The following is a 20,689-nucleotide window of genomic DNA, read 5'->3' as shown; positions in this document are numbered from 1 at the left end:
ACGTTGCTGAAGAGTTGCTGTTTTTTCCCCAAAAGTTGCCGAAAAGTGGGTGTTTTTCATTTACTTGGTTGCGCTTAAAGTTGGTTTTTTTGTGGTTTAGATCCCTCAACTAGATGCAGATTTTATTCGCACTTTGTTTCTTAACAAAATTGCTGAAAAATCACAAGTTGCCGAGAATTCTTAAAGTTGCCGAAAATCTTAAAATTTGCCAAAAAGTTGCCAAGCAAGTGACTAAGCATGCAGTGAGACCATTTCCATTTCATTTAGCTATGAATTTCGAAGTATCCACCAAGCTATTCCGTCCAGCTGTTAGTGAGATTCCCCACTGTATATCCAATAGGCCCAATACAAATGTATTTTAATAAAAAAAAATTGTTTGCAGACATCGAATGCGCTCCAAAGGTGGGCAAGAACAAAAGAAGATTAGTCTTGAAACTTATGTGCAAATTGTAACTCGTTCCCAGTGGCATCTTATTTTTCACTCGCGGTCATAATATCGTGAAATGGCATGGCACTACCACTCCCTTCCCTTCCCTTAAAATAAAAAAAGATGAAAAATATTGCACCTCTTTTCTGTTTGCTTTCTGCTATTTGATAAGAAAGTATTAGTTCCTAGAAGAGTTCATAATAATACTTTTTACAAACTGCAAAATTTGTGTCAGTGATAGCTCTCGTTTCCAGAGCTCTTTGAGTCAAAGTCAGAGCCTTAAAGTAGTCAGCGGTTTATCTTCAAAGGGTATGTCTTGTTAGCTTGATCTGTCACGAAATATCAAGATTGGTGGAAAATGTCGACAAAATGTCCACTTTACTGTTGAATTCAAAGAAACCCGGAGTACAGTTTGAGGACAAATGGCACGAACTTAAGCCCACAGTGAATAAACTCTTGAAACAACAAGCCGTCACCACGCAGGAATGGCAGAATCTCTTTTGGTAGGCCGAAAATGATATCACGGTTACATGTACTTTTGTTTTTCATGGCAATTGGAAGGCGATCTTTTGTAACAGAGTTATCTTTGTTCGAAGAATCAATTAGACCGCTAATTGTTTTTAAACCAGAGAATTCATAATTTTCTCTTCGTCACTATCTTAATGGTCTCAATTTTTGGCTGGCAACAAAATTGATCGACAAACATATTGATGCTGCGGAATCGCTTATGATTCTAAAGGAGTTTTACAAATGACTGAGACGTTCAAAAAGGCTTACAACACCTTTTAATCCTAAAATTTTTAACCTGAACATGAATTTGTGTTCCTTCGCTCGTACGATCGTAAAAATTTATTTTCTAGTTTTTTAACGAAAAAACACTATTTTTAGGTATCAATTCTTGCAGCTGTCCATGGTACTATTTCCATATGCAGTGAGATATAGATGCCTGTTTAATATGAACTTTATGGATAATTACGAAACTCTACAAAGGATCTAAAATGATCCTCAAGGAACAAAAAAGAATATAGCATCAAGGGCATTTTGTGATTGGTAATTCTTCCCTCTCACACAATTTTTCATAAATCAATGACAAGAATTTGGTGTTAAATCAAGATGATAAATTTTACCTGTTAAGTTTGTTTTCTTATTACCTGTTTGCTGTATAATATATAGATGATATAAGGAGAAGTTATATGTCAATCACTTGGGAGTAATGGTTCAGGATCAACTGCTAGACCTTCCAACAATTTTACATTATTTTGTAAGGATCTTGTCAGCTTCAAGGATATGGATTTATAAAAATTAGATCTTTCATTCTTAAAGTCTTTTTAAGGATTCCTTTTAGAAGTTGGTGTTGGTTTTGTGATGATCATAAAACCATAATGATACTAAGCCACATTAAAATGGAAAAATTCTGATCAAATGTAAATAAGCATTATCATTCAAATTCTCTTGGAAAGGTCACCTGCAAGGTAAATTTTGAAATTTAAGACTTATGACTCCTATCGCAGGTGCCTAAGCTACAGTCAAGTTGTGCAAGCCATTGCTCCTTCTTTCAGTGAAAAATCGATTGCCAACAAAATGACATTTTCTTAAAATTTAAAGTTTGTATAACTTCTCTTTTTGCTGTTTATGCATTTTTCTCTTGTTTAACTTCTCTTTTCTGTTACACTTAGGGATGTTCACAAAATATGTAATTGGGATGAAAAGGGGGGCCAGAAAATCTACAAAGCTTTGAAAGATGAAGTCACCAACTTTATTAAACAAGTACAAGAGGTAAGATAAGTGTTTCATCAGCCTGAGGGTTGAGAGGTCAGTGTCACTTTAGATGTCCAACAGATAAACATGTATTTTGTGAATCACTGTTTTGGGATAGCCATCATTCCAATTAATCCTGAATTTTACCTTAGGGACTGAAAATGACCCACTTTATGACCATTTAATGTGAATAAGAGCGAATATTTGATGATGGTTTACCATAGATATAGATATCCGTTTAACATAGAGATCCAAAAATTCTTTTTCAAGAGGTGTATTTTTTTTTAGAATGATTTAACTTGAGTAATTAGAATCGATGGTTGATGAGTGTTGTGGAGTGTAATAGGAAGATATATATATATATATATATATATATATATATATATATTATCAGGCCAACCCAGTTCAACTTCAAGCTGGTTTGAATGGGAGCCTGACATATTCAAAATAGCAAAATTATATTTTAGAACCTCTCACACCCTAACATCAGCATATATATTCCCCATATTGTTCTTTGTGGATACATTTTCAAAGAGGCTGAGTAGGAGAATTTGTTTAACAATCAAGAGTTTCTTTGATTGGTGATCATTTCCTTAACTCTCATGACATTGGAAGGAGAAAAAAAGACGCCAGTCAATCTTTATGATTAAAGGGTTAATTCTGACAGAAATTCAGAACTCACAGAACTGCCAAGCATTTAAACACACACACACAGTGGGCTAATTGCTAACTTCTCCATCACCATTTAAAATTGATCAACAACCAGCACTATCACGTACTGTGAAATCTTTTTAGTGGGTTGAGGTTTTTCCATGCAACTGTTTTTTTTATCCTTCTGATAATCTTGTCTTTCAGCGTGTTTTGAAGCATGAAGATGACTCCACATTGTTGAGAGCCTACATTGGTGAATGGTCCAAGTTTTTCACTCAGTGTAACTATCTCCCTAAACCTTTTGGCACATTGGAGTCAAATTTACAAGGAAAAGCTGGTGGAGGAGCAAGCAAAAGACCTCTCACTGATGGAATAACAGTCCAGAAGGTGTAACATTTTTCTGTAGTGAAAAGAATGAAACAATTGTGGTCTGATTTTAAATGTAGGGTTACTGAGATACTTTTTTTGGTGTAGTTGATGTTGGATAGTTGGAATGAAGGTATATTTTCCACGATAAAATCAAGACTGCAGTCAAGTGCCATGAAGTTGGTTCATGCAGAGAGGAATGGAGAGGCTTTTGACTCTCAGCTTGTTATTGGTGTTAGAGAATCATATGGTAAGGAAAGTGTCATCTTTAAATGCACTAACTTAAAGATTGTTAGTGTTAATGACAAATACATACATGTAATAACAGCGTTTAGAGTTGAGCATTGAGTCATTGAGGCAGTGAATCGGTCAGTGGGTCAACTTAGTAAGTCATTTAGTCTGTCTGTCAGATTGTATTATCATCAGTATGTCAGGGATTAGGGATCAGGGAGATTAATGTGTCTAGCAAATGGTTTGAATGTGTCTTTGTTATTCCTTTCTACCTCACAATGACTTTGTCATTCCTTTCTGCATTATCATGATGTAGTCAGTGAGTCAGACAGTGAATCAGACAGTGAGTCTATTATTGAGTCTTTGAGTTAGCTGTAAATAAGCCAGTGAGCCAGCAAGTTGGATAGCCAGTGAGTAAGTGAGTAAGTCAGCCAGGTTTGTTGTATCAATTAATATTTAAATTTTATTTTCAGTGATATTATGGGATAAATACTCAACTGTTAAATTCATTTCTTGCAAATTCATGTCTTTGCAGTTAATCTTAGTTCAGAAATTTTGGACAAGCTGAAAATATACAGAGAGAATTTCGAGAAGGCATACTCTGAGGCCACAGAGGAATTTTACAAAACTCAAGCAGCTGTATATCTTCAGGAAAATGGAGTACAAAATTACATGAAATATGTAAGGATTTGTTAAATTAACAGCTAATGATGCCTCTAACTTTTCTGATTCTCTAGGGTCCTCTGGTGTTCTATTAAAGTGTTTACACTGCAGTAGTTATACATTTAAATTTGCAAATGACCCTTCAGTTGTCATCTTAAATAATTGTTTTTGCCTCATGTATGAGTGATAATGGATGTCTCACAAGAACTGGTACTTTTCCTGAGAGAGAGAAAAAACTTGACTGTGCTAAGGAAAATGAAATGCAGCCTCCAAGTATACTCTTGATTTGAGGTGCAACCCTTTTGCAGAAGTTATCGTAATGTTTCTGCCACACTTATCTTGAGGTTTGTGCCTTTTAGGAGTTTGAGGAAATGATAACATAATACATTGTACATGCCAATAAGGACCTACATGTCCACAAGGGGAGTACTTGTAGCTATTTCTCTTCCTTCTGTGGGAACCAAAGTTTGCCTGACAGCCATACAGCCATTGATCACACTGTAATTTTATCAAATGTTTTTTCCTTCATGGAATAACAAAGGCTGAAATGAAGTTGAAAGAAGAAGAGCAGAGAGCTGTGCGATACCTTGAAACAAGGAAGGGCTGTGACTCAGTTGCAGTGGTAAGTAGAATACTGCCAAAAGCTAACATTCCAAAACGGCCAGGTATTAGAGAGAAATATGTTTTTTGTCTTGTCACAAGCATGTGACAAAGAAAAAGTTTTGAGTTCCCATCAGGAATCAAACCACAGACCTTCTGATTTTGTGCTCCAATGCTCTACCTCTGAGCCTCAGAAAGATATCTCTTATTCTATGTGCAATCATAAAGCTATTGACATTGCTGATCCTACATGTAGCAGTATACAGGATGTGTGTCATATATGAACTTTGTAATGGGCCTCATGCACTCACCTCAGAGTGTCTGTAACTCAGTGGTAGAGCATCAGAACATGGAATCCAAAGGTCGGAGGTAGAATTCCTCATGGGGACTCAAAATCTTTTGTTTGTCCCATGTCCAGACAAAAAAAAACATCTTTCTCTCTTTCTTTACCAAGCTCAAAACTTACCATCCCTCTTATTCTTGCTAGGTATTAGTTTACAGATTTCATATTTAGTCTTGCATTTGCTTTATTCATCACTTTCTTTAACTTTTTTTGCATCTGTTTCCTATTGTCATTGATGAAAAGATTTACTTTTTTATGTCAGGAACTTGATTACATGTAGAAGTAACTTAATTGTATGTGAAATTTATTGCTTTATAGCTTACGGAGCGATGTGTGTGTGTTCTGGTTGCAAATTTTAAGGAGACTATTTTGGCTGAGTGCCCTGGAATGATTGCTGCAAATGAAACAGAGAGTAAGTGGTGAATTTGTGATTGTTGTTGTAGATTTATAACTTTGCGATGTCATGCGTCAAATATTTTATATTTGTGGAAAAGTGCCCAACAGCAGATGATAAAAGTTCACAAGAAGTGTAGAATTGATGATATTTTGATTGAAGAAAATCCTTTTTTTTTTTACAGAACTACTTCTAATGTTCCAGTTGATGGATCGTGTACGAAATGGAGTAGATCCTATGATAGCCAATTTAGAGTCTTACATCGTCACTACAGGTCTTGATGATATGAAAGCCTGCGCCGACACTATAACATCTGTAAGGGAGTGCATACTGTAATTAATTTGATTAAGCCTCCAACCTTGAATAACACACCACCCCCCCTCAACCAGTATTGGAAATTCACTGTCTCTGACAATTTGGTACTTGCTGAAAATGATGCAAATTTAATAAACAACACCTTGAATGAGCACTCTGTCTCAAGGTTAAAAATTTGATAAGGGTCCATGGTGCTTATTCAAATAAAATTATGGTACCATTTATATATAAAATTGCATGCATGTGCTGTTCTATTGGTGGAGACACCAGATATGATTTTTCTGATTCTTTTGCACCTAAAGAACCCTAGGGATAGATTTGGAGGTGAAACTAATGAAAGAGGTTATCAGAACATGAAAATTGATCATAGAACTGGAACAGTTGCTTAGTGTTGCTGGCTTGAATCCTGTTTCATGCAAATAGATCTAAATTGTAAAATACAACATTTTGTCAAGAGGGTTTTTCTGTTTGCACCAATACTGTTGCTCTTCATTATTCTTGAAAGTTAACAGTGTTGGAAATTTTTCCATGGATAGTATTCTGGTTACTAACCTCCTAACTTTTGAAAGGAAGCTGTCTTTTATGTTGTTCATAAGATGTGAAGATTGTAGCATTCTTCAGCATCCACTTAGAAGTCTCTGCCTCATTATTAATGGTCTGGGTAAATTTTTTCATTTAGAGGAGCGGAATATTGTCCTGTAACTAAACACGTATTCTAGCTTTTAAATTTTGGGATGAAACCTTGTTCTTCTTGCATTTTGCAAGCCCGTTGAATTCCCAAAACTAATCCGTTAAAGAGCGTTGATCCCCTATGGTTTTCATTTTATATAGATTATGTTTTTGTTTACAGGATTCTGAGAAATATGTGGAGGAACTGCTCACATTGTTCAACAGATTCAGTAAACTGGTTAAAGAAGCTTTCAATGATGATCCACGATTCCTCACAGCGAGAGATAAGGTTTGTGAATGGGAAAAACTGTGGCAGCACAAGAAATCTTTTGGCGTGACCAAAATTTCTCCATGGTACAGAGTAGAGAACGCTTGTCTCTCACAGCTGGGGCCTGGGTTTGATTCTTGCTCCAAGGGTTTTCTCGTCTTCTAATTTGACTTGGAGACATTGGAAAAAGGACTACATGTAGTTGTTACCCGCACCATCGCTAAAAATCCGATCCAATTCACATTAAGACAGAGTACTTAACATTTCTATAGCAAAATAACTTAGTAGGAAAGAACATTTCACTGTGATGACCAAACTCCAGAGAAATCAAAATTCATTTTTACCGATCGTGAAGCGTTAAATTAAATTTTCATATTTTGTTAATTTATTGCAAATATTAGGCCTTTAAAACAGTTGTGAATGACAGTACAATTTTCAAGTTGGAACTCCCCAACAAGAACAAAGGGTAAGACTGCCTGATGTAAGTTATCTATTGTTTGCTCTCCGTTTTACTTTTGGTTACTTCGGCGAGAGAAAAGCTATAAATGGCTCTCTATCATTAATCTTACGAGCACAGCTTTTTGGAAGGTAACAAAGGAAAGGGGAGGGGAGTCTAATCTCGTTCCAGGCACGAATTTTAAGGATATTCCTGCGTCACGTATTTAAGAGAAAAACCTTAAATATTTTTCTTGTGTATAAGATTTCAGGGAAATCTTGAGGGTTTCACGGGTTACATATATTTTATGGGGCAAATCTCGCCTCAAGTAGGTTCATAAATTGACGAGTGACGCTCTCCTTTCTGTAAGAGTCAAGTGTCACTTTGGGCTTAATCACGTGTCACGTATTAAACCCTTTGCTATCCTTTCTTTGTTAAGGTTGCACTTCGTTCTCTTCTTATTCTTATTGCTTACCAGGGGTGGAAGTGGTGGTTTGAATGTCAAGACACAGCCCGAGTCTCGATGTCCAGAATTGCTGGCCAATTTCTGCGATATGCTGCTTAGGAAAACGCCCTACAGCAAAAAGCTAACGTCCGATGAAATCCAAGCAAAGCTGAAAGATGTTGTAAGTTCTCCGTGATTTTTGTACGTGTTGTGATGTAGATAAAACGGTGACTTAAGGGTTAGCGCGCTGGACGGTTTAAAAATCAGATATAGGAATCTTTTTCTCTGTGAGAAAACAGAAACAGGGCGAGAAGCGGAGAATTGTAAACACGTTTTCTCGTTCAGTGCGAAGATAGAAAGTTCTGTTCTTATCATTTACTGTTTCCTTTCCAGCTGTTGGTTCTTAAGTACGTCATCAACAAAGATGTTTTCATGAGGTATGGGAGGAGTTCCAATGCGCCTATTTATTACTTTTAAAATGTGTTTTGATGTACATGCATTGTTTCAAGATATTACGCATCTTTAAATCTTGAGCCCAAAGCCGTCAAGTTCTCGTTATTCTGCTTTATCTTTGACTGGATGACGCACTGGTAAGAGCATCTTTCTCCCTCTCTCTTATGTGGCCTGGTATCGAGTACCACATCCTCTTCCGCGCATAGACTGGGTTTTTTGTCGGTTATCGCCCTCGTTCTGCTGAAACGTAATAAACTCGCTCGCGAGAGAGAAAACATGCGAGGACTGAGTCTTCCTTGTATGTTACTTCTCGTACGCCGGTCTGAGTCACCCGCGCGTGGGCCGGAAAATCGAGCGTTTTCTGTGTAGGCTTGCTGGAGGGTTTTCTCCTGGCCTTCTATGTTTTCATACTCTCCAAATCTACATTTGAAATGTGCCATTGCTGATTTATAATTAATCTATGTATTGTATTTGCTTTCAAGGTACCACAAAGCACACTTGACTCGGCGATTGATCCTGGATACATCAGCAGACAGTGAAATGGAAGAAAACATGGTGGAGTGGCTCAGAGTAAGTCGAGCTTTGTAGCTCATGTGGCAGCACAAGTGGAAGGTTGCTCGCAGGCTACAAGAACTTTGTGCCTAAGTTCCTTAGTGTTCGAATGCTCTAAATTAAAACACAACTGTGCAAAAGCGCGCGCTCTGATTAGCCATCATGCTCGAACCATTTGCTTGTGCATTGCTTGCTGACGTTATTTTGTTTTCATTTTTTTTTTCTACACTAAACGAAAGATTCTGAAAGTCTCAATGTTATGAAATAAATGGTTCGCATGCAGCGTGCAACCGTCGAGGTCTGGATGTACTTGGGAGGTTTGCTAAGCACTCAACAAGCTGGAGTCGCACTCGGCTATCACCTCGTGCGACTCTAAGCTTCTTTCGTGCTTAGCAACCTCTCAAGTGCATCCAAACTATCTCTAAATTGTAGCTTACGTCTAAGAATCAGGTCTTGTATGATTTACATCATACATAATTCGTGAGTGCTGGAATATTTTGAGTAACTAGATTTCGATCTCAGGCAGTGTCGTTAGTTAACAGGTGTTGGTAACTTTCTGTTCCAACAGGATGTAGGAATGCCTGCCGACTATATAAACAAACTAGCCCGTATGTTCCAGGACATAAAAGTCAGCAATGATCTAAACCAGGGCTTCAAGAAAGAATACCAAGACAAGGGCGATATTGCAGGTAAATTGCTGTTTGTCATCAAATGCTTTTTACCTCTGAGTCAAGCGTATAAACTGTGAGCACACCATATAGCATATACCAGAGTATTTTATAAAATAATTCAAATAGTACGCGCGCTCTGATTGGTCCTAAAACTATTTTACATGAGCGTATGTAAACACGGTTTTCGTTCCTCTTTCATTAGTTATTTTATAAAAGAAATGATAAGATGATATGAGCTGGAAACCACTACGCTTCGCGTCGTGGTTTCCTACGCTTATCTCGTGTTCTCCCAACCTCCCAAGTGTTTACATCAGGCTATGTAAACACGGAAACCATTTTACATTCCTTCAAAGAGAAAAATGGCAGCGCTCCCAGCTGTGACTGATGTGGTCGCCATGGCGGGTAGCAAAATATTTTGGCGACCTTTGTCTTCTTCACTAATGATTTATCAGAAAGAGTGTATCGAAGGGACCGATATTTGCAGGAGATTGTTACCTTCTGCATCACTTAATCGCTGATATGGATACTAGACTAGAGCTTGGTGACGAAGTAGCGTATCACAGAAGGAATTTGTGCTCTTGAAAATTTGATGGGTGGTGATCTTCCTTTGGTAATTTCATTCTTCTTATTTCTTATCTTTCAGACTCGGTTAACATTAAGATTCTGAATGCGGGTGCTTGGTCAAGAGCTTCAGAGAGAATTCCTGTTTCTCTCCCGACGGACGTAAGTTTTAAAATTGTTTGACGCTGTTAATAACTAAAATCTTTTGTTGAAATTTTGTGCAGGAATTAGTAGTAACAGGCAGAAGTTGTCCATAATGTTGTTTGCAGATAACATTGCTTATGGGGTATTGTTTGTCATGGTACACTTGAAAACGTTTGACGTATTTGATACTTTTCAGCTTGAAGACTATATTCCGGAAGTGGAAGAGTTTTATAGGAGGAACCATAGTGGTCGAAAATTACAATGGCATCATTTAATGTCTAACGGAGTTGTAAGTGAATTTTTCTTTTGATAACTTTTCTTGAATGTTTCGTATCCTTTCTTCGAGCTATATTTTGTTTAGCCTACGTGTAGCCGTACCCTCCCCCGCCGCGGTTTAAAGACAAGAAATCGAAAAGTTTGCTGCTATCGTTAGGAAAGGATTTGGCGAAAGCAGAAAGTAGTTTCAAGTTTAAGACTATCTGTTTTAAAGTACGTTAGTGTATATCTGCTTTTTTTAATTTCTTTTTCCTACTTCTTTGAAGACGAGGAAGAGACTAACGAAATTACTAAAAGTGAAAGATTTGCGGAAAGGTTGAAAACCCAACGGTTTTTGAAGCGGTGCGTTTCTGTTTATATAAATCAGCTTTCAAGTTGCTGAAGTAAATGTTTGTTCTATTCTTCAGATAACTTTCGCCAACAAAATAGGAAAATTCGACCTGGAGGTAACGACTTTTCAAATGGCTGTTCTCTTCGCTTGGAATGAACGACCACAAGAGAAGATTTCCTTCGAGAACTTAAGGTCATTGCTCTAAGTGTAAGATCCAATAGGTTGACCCTCTACTCCCTAACATTAATACGAATATTCTTGATTCTCCAAACTGTTCTCTTTACATTTCCTATAGTGCTAACAAGGAGAATCTGTTAAACAATCAAGAGCTGCTTCAGTCAGTTGGTGTCGGGTGATCATTTTCTTTTTTACTCGTGACCTTAATGTTTGATTCAGGGGAGATATTGTAAGGAGAAAGTAGATGCTGGTCACTCTTAGGTATAAGAGGGTTAATGGTCAAAGCGCTTTTAGCGGATCTTGATATTCGCGTTCAAGCTGTGGTCGAGCTTGTTACGTTGTGCTTTAGGAAGAAGAACCACTCTGTGACCATTCTACCCTACTCAAGTATATGGTTACAGGCAAAGTATACGAAAATCCTGGAAAATTTCACGAAATAACACACTGAAATTATTTGTGGAATGTCTCAGAAAAATATGCCTTTTAGTAAGTTTGCGCGCTATCGTATTTGTCTGCAATACCAAAAGACTTTGATCTTGAGTCTCGCGTGTTACAATCACCTTTCAATTTTGCATCCCTGCTCCGGTAAACGTGGTACTTTAGTTCTCTCTAACTTATTGGGTTTCTGTCATTAATTTTAAAGGCTCGCTTCTGAACTTCCAGATTCAGAACTCCGCCGAACGCTTTGGGTAAGTCAATTTTTTTCTTTTGTTTTTTAAAACGGTCCTCTGGAAAGTTGTATTACAGGTCATTAAATTTGATCTTTTGTTCCTCTTTTTGTTTTTGCATCCTTTCTCGTTTGTTTTTTCTCCCTTGTATGGCGTATAAATTTGAGTAACGCTGAAAAATGTGCAGTAGATTCACGTTATTTCGAAACTCATTTCAGCCAGCAAGAAGAGCTCGAAGTACTGTAGGAACCTAAGGAATGTGTTGTTCATGTTTTTATGACACCACCGGGGATCGATTTACTGGCGGGTTGAAATACCGAAAGTTGAACATACCCGGTGCAAACTTACATTAAGAAGTGTTCTAGCACATCTAGTCCCCGTCTGGAATCTGGTGTCACGCTTTAAGCTGAACTGTATGTACCGTATTCTTGAGAAATTTTTATCGTTGATGAAACTGTTGATTTCTTTCAGTCACTAGTTGCTTTCGCCAAGCTCAAGAGACAAATTCTCTTATGTCAACCGGAAGCCAAGTCACCAAAGGATTTTACAGACAGTTCGTTATTCTGGGTTAATCAGGAATTCGCAGTAATGTAAGTTGAAAAGTTAAAGATTCTGACATGATTTCACGTCAAATGTTTGCTTGAGATGAAAGCAGAAGGTTAGCGTGTTCCAGACGTTCAGTAAGGAAAACGATGCTAAATAATTAACAGCACGATAGTGGTGGACCAGTGAAAAGTCGAGGAAGGTTTGGGTCGGGTCATTACGCCACACGACCCATACCTCCCTCGTCATCACTCATCATCGGCGTGAAGCGCAGTGTGCGCCGGGAAATGCACGTTGCCAAGTTGTGATTGTTTCAATTTTTTTTATTTTTGCTGATTGGTTAAGAAAGTGATGCCAGTTATTTAATTCTTTCTTAGCAATCAATGCTCCTTAAACAAAACCAAAGCCTTAAGAATAGGAATGATGTTCAACTAAGTAACAATTGCTGATTCATTTTTTTTTTCTTTTAGAAAAAATAGCAAAGTCCAGAAAAGAGGTAAAGTGAATCTCATAGGCCGCTTACAGCTTTCGACAGAGAAGGCAAAGCAAGAGGAGAATGATGGTATTGTGGCTCTAAGAATTCTGAGAATACAGGTAAGTATAGTTAGACTATATTCGACAGTGTAAGTATGTGGTAATGTGGACATAAAAGTGTTTGGTTAAACTGTGTAGTGTTTTTTATGGCTGAGATCACGGTTCAGCTACACGTGGCATAGTTAGGCTATATTCGACAGTGTAAGTATGTGGTGATGTGGACATAAAAGTGTTTGGTTAAACTGTGTAGTGTTTTTTATGGCTGAGATCACGGTTCAGCTACACGTGGCATAGTTAGGCTATATTCGACAGTGTAAGTATGTGGTGATGTGGACATAAAGTGTTTGGTTAAACTGTGTAGTGTTTTTTATGGCTGAGATCACGGTTCAGCTACACGTGGCATAGTTAGACTATATTCGACAGTGTAAGTATTTGGTGATGTGGACATAAAGTGTTTGGTTAAACTGTGTAGTGTTTTTTATGGCTGAGATCACGGTTCAGCTACACGTGGCATAGTTAGGCTATATTCGACAGTGTAAGTATGTGGTGATGTGGACATAAAGTGTTTGGTTAAACTGTGTAGTGTTTTTTATGGCTGAGATCACGGTTCAGCTACACGTGGCATAGTTAGACTATATTCGACAGTGTAAGTATGTGGTAATGTGGACATAAAGTGTTTGGTTAAACTGTGTAGTGTTTTTTATGGCTGAGATCACGGTTCAGCTACACGTGGCATAGTTAGACTATATTCGACAGTGTAAGTATGTGGTAATGTGGACATAAAGTGTTTGGTTAAACTGTGTAGTGTTTTTTATGGCTGAGATCACGGTTCAGCTACACGTGGCATAGTTAGACTATATTCGACAGTGTAAGTATGTGGTAATGTGGACATAAAGTGTTAGGTTAAACTGTGTAGTGTTTTTTATGGCTGAGATCCCGGTTCAGCTACACGTGGCATAGTTAGGCTATATTCGACAGTGTAAGTATGTGGTAATGTGGACATAAAAGTGTTTGGTTAAACTGTGTAGTGTTTTTTATGGCTGAGATCCCGGTTCAGCTACACGTGGCATAGTTAGGCTATATTCGACAGTGTAAGTATGTGGCGATGTGGACATAAAAGTGTTTGGTTAAACTGTGTAGTGTTTTTTATGGCTGAGATCACGGTTCAGCTACACGTGGCATAGTTAGACTATATTCGACAGTGTAAGTATGTGGTGATGTGGACATAAAGTGTTTGGTTAAACTGTGTAGTGTTTTTTATGGCTGAGATCACGGTTCAGCTACACGTGGCATAGTTAGACTATATTCGACAGTGTAAGTATGTGGTGATGTGGACATAAAGTGTTTGGTTAAACTGTGTAGTGTTTTTTATGGCTGAGATCACGGTTCAGCTACACGTGGCATAGTTAGACTATATTCGACAGTGTAAGTATGTGGTAATGTGGACATAAAGTGTTTGGTTAAACTGTGTAGTGTTTTTTATGGCTGAGATCACGGTTCAGCTACACGTGGCATAGTTAGACTATATTCGACAGTGTAAGTATGTGGTAATGTGGACATAAAGTGTTTGGTTAAACTGTGTAGTGTTTTTTATGGCTGAGATCACGGTTCAGCTACACGTGGCATAGTTAGGCTATATTCGACAGTGTAAGTATGTGGTAATGTGGACATAAAAGTGTTTGGTTAAACTGTGTAGTGTTTTTTATGGCTGAGATCCCGGTTCAGCTACACGTGGCATAGTCAGGCTATATTCGACAGTGTAAGTATGTGGCGATGTGGACATAAAAGTGTTTGGTTAAACTGTATAGTGTTTTTTATGGCTGAGATCACGGTTCAGCTACACGTGGCATAGTTAGGCTATATTCGACAGTGTAAGTATGTGGTGATGTGGACATAAAGTGTTTGGTTAAACTGTGTAGTGTTTTTTATGGCTGAGATCACGGTTCAGCTACACGTGGCATAGTTAGACTATATTCGACAGTGTAAGTATGTGGTGATGTGGACATAAAGTGTTTGGTTAAACTGTGTAGTGTTTTTTATGGCTGAGATCACGGTTCAGCTACACGTGGCATAGTTAGACTATATTCGACAGTGTAAGTATGTGGTAATGTGGACATAAAGTGTTTGGTTAAACTGTGTAGTGTTTTTTATGGCTGAGATCACGGTTCAGCTACACGTGGCATAGTTAGACTATATTCGACAGTGTAAGTATGTGGTAATGTGGACATAAAGTGTTTGGTTAAACTGTGTAGTGTTTTTTATGGCTGAGATCACGGTTCAGCTACACGTGGCATAGTTAGGCTATATTCGACAGTGTAAGTATGTGGTAATGTGGACATAAAAGTGTTTGGTTAAACTGTGTAGTGTTTTTTATGGCTGAGATCCCGGTTCAGCTACACGTGGCATAGTTAGGCTATATTCGACAGTGTAAGTATGTGGCGATGTGGACATAAAAGTGTTTGGTTAAACTGTGTAGTGTTTTTTATGGCTGAGATCACGGTTCAGCTACACGTGGCTTAATAGAGCGAGGGGTATGTCTGAGAGTGTGTGTGTGTGTGTGTGTGTGTGTGTGTGTGTGTGTGTGTGTGTGTGTGTGTGTGTGTGTGTGTGTGTGTGTGTGTGTGTGTGTGTGAATAATAGAAATACGCGAGCGAACAAGTGATCAGATAAACGAAGAAACAGAGTATGAAAGGGAGATATCAAGGAACGAGCGAGGAAGCGAGCGAACAGTCTCCGGATGGAAATGCAGGAAAGGAGGGTGAAATGAAGAAAGAGGCGAAGGAAGGAATTGAGAAATACACAGTACATTTTTCGCCTGTTATCACTCGAAATAACTTGAGTATGCAAGGATTTGTTGTGGATAGATTGGTGCAATCCTCCTACTGAAAGACTCTTGAATTTTGAGTTTCTCTATTTTGTTTTTTGAATTTTTTCTTTGTTTCCGTTTTGTAGGAAGCGATTGTGAAGATAATGAAGATGAGAAAGAGAATAACGAACGCCGCTCTTCAGACGGAATTGGTGGAAATTCTTAAGAATATGTTCATCCCCCAGAAGAAGATGATAAAGGAACAGATCGAGTGGCTAATAGACCACAAGTATCTCCGACGAGATGAGGAGGACATTAACACTTTCTTATACGTGGTATAACCACGGGACGAGAAAACGTTTTCAACTTTTTCAAATTGCCCAGCTTCAAGTCCATCCCGTGCTCAAGGCCGCCGTTCCCCTTGACCAGCGGTTGAGCTAAAGACCGTTGGTCAAAAGAAATACAGGTTTTAATATGAGATTGCTGTTAGGCTGTTCCAAAATCTTACTTTTGGCCATTTTTTTTCGTAATTTCCTTTCCAAGGAAAAATACAGGAAGAGACCACCGATGAGAAGCTGAACGTGTTTTAATACGGGAATAAGTGTGGAGCCTTTGATAGAAGAGTGTTATTTAATTTATTTTCATGCAGATAACATTCATTATCGCGAGTTAGATTTTGCTCTTGGCCGCATTTTAGAAATGAAAGGGGATTGAAACTGGCAATGGCTTATTGCCTTTCTACTGTGAATTAGGAACGAGTGAAAGAAATTTCCAGAAAATTCAGCTTTCCAGAACGTCTTGTAAACATAAGATCAAAGAGGAAATTATCTGATCTTTCTATCCTTCTAAGGGGGTCATTGATAAAAAAAAATTACTATAAGTAAACAACAAATAAACAAACAAACACGTGAACAAAAAGGGCTAACAAAAAGAATTTTACTTTCATTTTCATTAATTCCCTGTAATCAAAAAAGAACTAAAATGATTTGTAGTTCATCAAGGTAAAAACAAACAAACAAATAAGGGAACAAAAACACAAAAGAGAAAGTTGAAGACCAATCTGCAAAAACGAAGGCTCAGCTTCTAAGAGTGCGAGATATCTTCGCAAAGTTTGTGAAAATAAAATGACATTTCTGACAGTGTTATTGTTTTTGTGTTTTTTTTTTTTTCTTCACCAGTCGAGGTCTGTGTCCATTTATTTAATCAACTTTCGAGAATTAATAAATTTTTAAAGGGCACTATGAAGGTGATGATGTTGGTTCACGAAAAGATATTACTACCTTTTTCCAAGAGCCTTTGGAGAACAATGTTATGGTAAATTCCTTACAGATGATTGGTAGAAGTAAAAGTGTTTTGGTTCCTAATACGAGGAACACCCTGCGCAGCTGCAGATTGACTACCTCAAAACTCAAATTTGCTGTAACACACAGAACATCGAGGTTAGTGTCAGCAGCATCCAGTGAAATAATTCTTTCGGGGGAAAATTCCCCTTGAGTAAAGGTTGTCTCTATGTCTGTTACAAATAAACGAACTTTTTTCCCCATTTTCCGGCTCAGAATTCCTTGGAGTGGTTTCTTCACGAAGATAAAAGATGTAAAAAATGTTTAAAAGATTACCCCGTGAAAAACGCAAAAAATTATGCCGTTCCTGCAAGCGAGCGTGTTCCCTGGGAACGAGCCTGTGGTTGTTTGAACGGAAGGAACCTGTGTCTAGAGATAACAGCATTGCATGACTACAGCGTGACCAAAAGGCACGATAGAGATGATTCGTCTTCTTTAAAACAAATTTGGCTCAAATGAGACAGTTAGGGCCATTACTTGTTCGAAAAATTAGTTGCAAACGAAGAATAAGGTATGGAATCGTCTTTTGACTATCAATATAAATGATTTCGGGGATAAAAGACGGATAAGAACTTGGAGATTAATCAAATGGTAGTCCTCAGCTTAAGGAAGATAATGGATACCACGCATATCATTTCAAGGCCATTTTTGCCCCGATTATTTCACGCATCAACAAATTTATGGCTCTGATAACACTGATAAAAATTTGAAGAGTCGGTAGTATCGTAAAATTTTCCGATATTTTTAGACTAAAATGTTTACTTACCTACATTACAATTCTTTACTCTATCGATTCACTAGCTTAAAACTTCATTTTATATTATTTGTTCGACGAACGCAATCAGTGGGTGAAAGAGAATGGTTTTAGTCTATCAAAGGGCCTAAATAGCTCGCTTTCTTTTTGATAAATTTTTATTGTATACCGTTTTTATTCGATTAAACGCGCGGCGTTTATTAAATTTTTCGTGATTCGAGTGCGGCGTTTCTACTAGGGCGGCATTTATTTAAAATCCAATTTATTTCTTGCAATTTATAGTATGGTAACTGACCATTTTTATTTTAAAAAAAGAGAAATATGTTTTAGTGCTTGTCTAAAAAGTAATTTTTTATATTTTTCTTAATTTTCTTCACCGTCATTGCCCTCATCAGCTCATATCTGCAAAACAATTTTAATATCAAGTTGATTGATGATAATATGTGAAAACAACAACAGCACCACTGAACAAGTTTTTATAAGTCGGATTAAAACATTATGTACAAACGATGATTTGTTCAACAGGATTGAAAAAAGCATTAAATTGGACAAGAATTATTGAATTTACTGTTTGGTTTCATTTTGGACCATGACTCATCACATGTTGTATCTGTTTGCATTGATTCAGTTTTCCAAGTCTGGAAATCATAATTATTTAATAATAATAATAATGGTAAATAGTGGCAGTATGAAATATCACACAACCCAAAATGGTGTTGTGCACTAAAATTATGGTTTTGAATTGATTGATACCTCCTGCTAATTTTTCTCTGAGATTGGGCTTTTGTTGTGTCTTCTTCTTTGAATTAAACTAACACATTTATTTTTTGCCAATCAGCAATGTCATACCAACCAAAAGTAGTTGTTATTGGAGCAGGGATAGCAGGACTGTCTGCAGCCTGTAAGTTACATGAATCAGGGCAAGTGGATGTGTGTGTCCTGGAGGCAAGTGATCGACTGGGTGGGCGAATACACACAGGCAAGGTTGGAAATAACCCAGTTGAGTTTGGTGCTTCATGGATTCATGGAACTGTGGGAAATCCCATCTTTGACCTCGCTTGTGACCTGAAATACCTACAGAAATCAGATGTTGATCAACAGATAGCATGGATTAATGAAGACAGTCGAGCTAAGCCAAAGCTAGATCCTTCTCAGCTTAAACAGAGTATTGATGATCAGATTCTAACAGAGGTTTGGAATGTATTTGAAAAGTTGATCACTGAAACAGAAGATATCACAAAAATGAAAACATTCTGCCAAGGCATCACAAAGGATAAAAGAACAATAGGGAATTACATTACCCACGGTTTTCAAACTTATCTAGACTCATGTACCTCTGACACTGCTATGATCAAAAACATAAAACGCGACCTGTTTCTATTTCTTGAAGAAAGGGAATGCAATTCAGTTGGTTGTAATTCACTGAATGACCTAAATCTTGAGGACTTTGGAGAGTATGTTTACCTGGATGGTTCAGCTTATTGTCCACTTCCTGATGGTTATGACAGAATAACTGAGGCTTTGGCAGCACAATTAAACAGTGGCTTTGTCCATTTGAATCATGAGGTAACAAAAATACACTGGGGGACTTCAAGTGAACTTAATGATGATGCTGAAAAAAGAAATTATCCAGTCAAATTGCATTGTGGTAATGGTAAAACATTTTGTGCTGACCATGTGATCATAACTGTCTCCCTTGGTGTCCTGAAGGAAAAGCACACTACACTGTTTTGTCCTTCCTTGCCATCTGACAAAACAGATGCGATTAGAAATCTTGGTTTTGGATGTGTAGGAAAGATTTTTATTGAATTTGAAAAACCATTTTGGCCAACAGATGAGTACAGCCTTCATCTTATTGGGAACAAGAAGAAAAATCCCAAGCATGAATCAACAACAACAATTTGTCCTTGGGCTCATCATCTTTATTCAATGTACACCACTCGTCCAGGGTCTAATGTTTTGCAGGTTTGGTTCCAAGGCAATAAATCATTAGAAATTGAAAAAACCACACCTCAAGAACTTGAGAAGCAGTGTCTTGCAGCCATCAAAGAATGTACTTGTCTTGAATCACTGCCACCCATTGTGAATGTTGAAAAAACCCAGTGGGGGACAAATCCTTGGACAAGGGGATCATATACATATTTATCTAAAGCAGCTTGTGGGAGTAACTTTGATACTCTGGCCTCACCCCTCCCTGGGGAGTCATCTGGTTGTAAGGAAGCCTCTGCTTTACAACTTATGTTTGCAGGTGAGGCAACACATCGTCAGTTTTATGGAACTGTTCATGGAGCTTATTTGACTGGAATAAGGGAAGCTGAGAGGCTTTTGAACCACTTAAGGAATTGAGCCTGACACTCATCTTTACTAAGTTCAAGAATTTATTTTTTACCTTTGTTGTGCCAAAATTAGAATTACTCTTTTGTAAATTAAATGACTTGATTAAACTGCCACCAGACATTTGGATGAAAGCAGTTTGGAATGGTTGTTATCAAGAAGGTAGAAAGGATTGAAGAAATTTTGATGTAAATATTAATTTGTGTTATTGATCAGTTAAAATATTTGGGAGAGGTTTTTCTGATCTGCAATTTTGCCATCATTTCAGGGGGTTCTTGAACCAAATTCATCTTTAAAAAAAACTCATGTCTATTTAAATTGAAATTAACTGAAACTGTGTTTTGGACAGCCATACCATTGCCATGGTAACTTAATGAGTCCTCTCCAGGGGTGGACTAGAGCAGATTTTATTTAGACGGCAGACAATCATCACTGAGGGTTTAAATTTTTTTGAAATGGAAATATCTGAAAACTTCTAACTTGGAAGCAGTGTTAAATAGTTTATGCGTATGAAGCTAATTTTGATGGAAATATTTACCATCAACCTATATAAAATTTTCATATTAGTTCGTAAAATTAACGAGGCTGTTGCGAGTGATCCGACCTTCCTGATTCGTCAGTTTCCTTTTTTTCTTTGTGACGCGTAGATTTATCTTGGTGATTTGATAAGATGTTCTACCGTAGACAAGTTCTCACACTGATGACGAAATGAACGCATATTATTACAGCTGGGAATTTCAATGACTACTTTCCTCCTCGTTGACGGTAATGTTACGGCTACGATTCGCAGTTATTTTAAATCTGATCATATGGGGTGTAATTTTTGTATTATCAAAAAAAATTGGTGCATAGAAACTGATACCAAGCCGAGAGACAAAGCAGACCGCGAAATACTTTTTCCTAGTTATTAAAATGCGCCGATTGTGTGTACTGTTTATACAGGTGAAAGTATGAATAAATATTGCGTATAATACAACCT

At 37.5% G+C, this 20,689-nt stretch overlaps 2 protein-coding genes across 2 annotated transcripts; both read left to right on the top strand.

The window, feature by feature from the left end:
- Nucleotides 1-719: 719 nt before the first annotated feature.
- LOC113668618 (cullin-5) lies at nucleotides 720-16,422 on the top strand. The gene is made up of 21 exons (XM_027184559.2): nucleotides 720-930; nucleotides 2,104-2,203; nucleotides 3,041-3,223; nucleotides 3,311-3,452; nucleotides 3,969-4,114; nucleotides 4,638-4,718; nucleotides 5,358-5,451; nucleotides 5,618-5,748; nucleotides 6,599-6,706; nucleotides 7,087-7,151; nucleotides 7,600-7,747; nucleotides 7,960-8,003; nucleotides 8,502-8,589; nucleotides 9,140-9,260; nucleotides 9,886-9,965; nucleotides 10,144-10,236; nucleotides 10,631-10,746; nucleotides 11,375-11,420; nucleotides 11,871-11,989; nucleotides 12,413-12,536; nucleotides 15,429-16,422. Exons 1-21 carry the CDS (start codon nucleotides 797-799, stop codon nucleotides 15,621-15,623), a joined length of 2,358 nt encoding a protein of 785 aa, XP_027040360.1. The 5' UTR covers nucleotides 720-796; the 3' UTR covers nucleotides 15,624-16,422.
- Nucleotides 16,423-16,993: 571 nt separating this feature from the next.
- Nucleotides 16,994-20,683, top strand: LOC113668686 (spermine oxidase). Its single transcript, XM_027184638.2, has 2 exons — nucleotides 16,994-17,133; nucleotides 18,215-20,683. The coding sequence occupies exon 2, from the start codon at nucleotides 18,217-18,219 to the stop codon at nucleotides 19,720-19,722; it is 1,506 nt and encodes a 501-aa protein (XP_027040439.2). The 5' UTR covers nucleotides 16,994-17,133; nucleotides 18,215-18,216; the 3' UTR covers nucleotides 19,723-20,683.
- The last annotated feature ends 6 nt before the right edge of the window (nucleotides 20,684-20,689 follow it).

Source organism: Pocillopora damicornis, chromosome 8 (assembly GCF_964200805.1).
Source record: "Pocillopora damicornis chromosome 8, jaPocDami1.2, whole genome shotgun sequence".
In the NCBI taxonomy this organism is placed as follows: domain Eukaryota; kingdom Metazoa; phylum Cnidaria; class Anthozoa; order Scleractinia; family Pocilloporidae; genus Pocillopora; species Pocillopora damicornis.
This window is presented reverse-complemented; position numbering and strand designations above follow the sequence as displayed.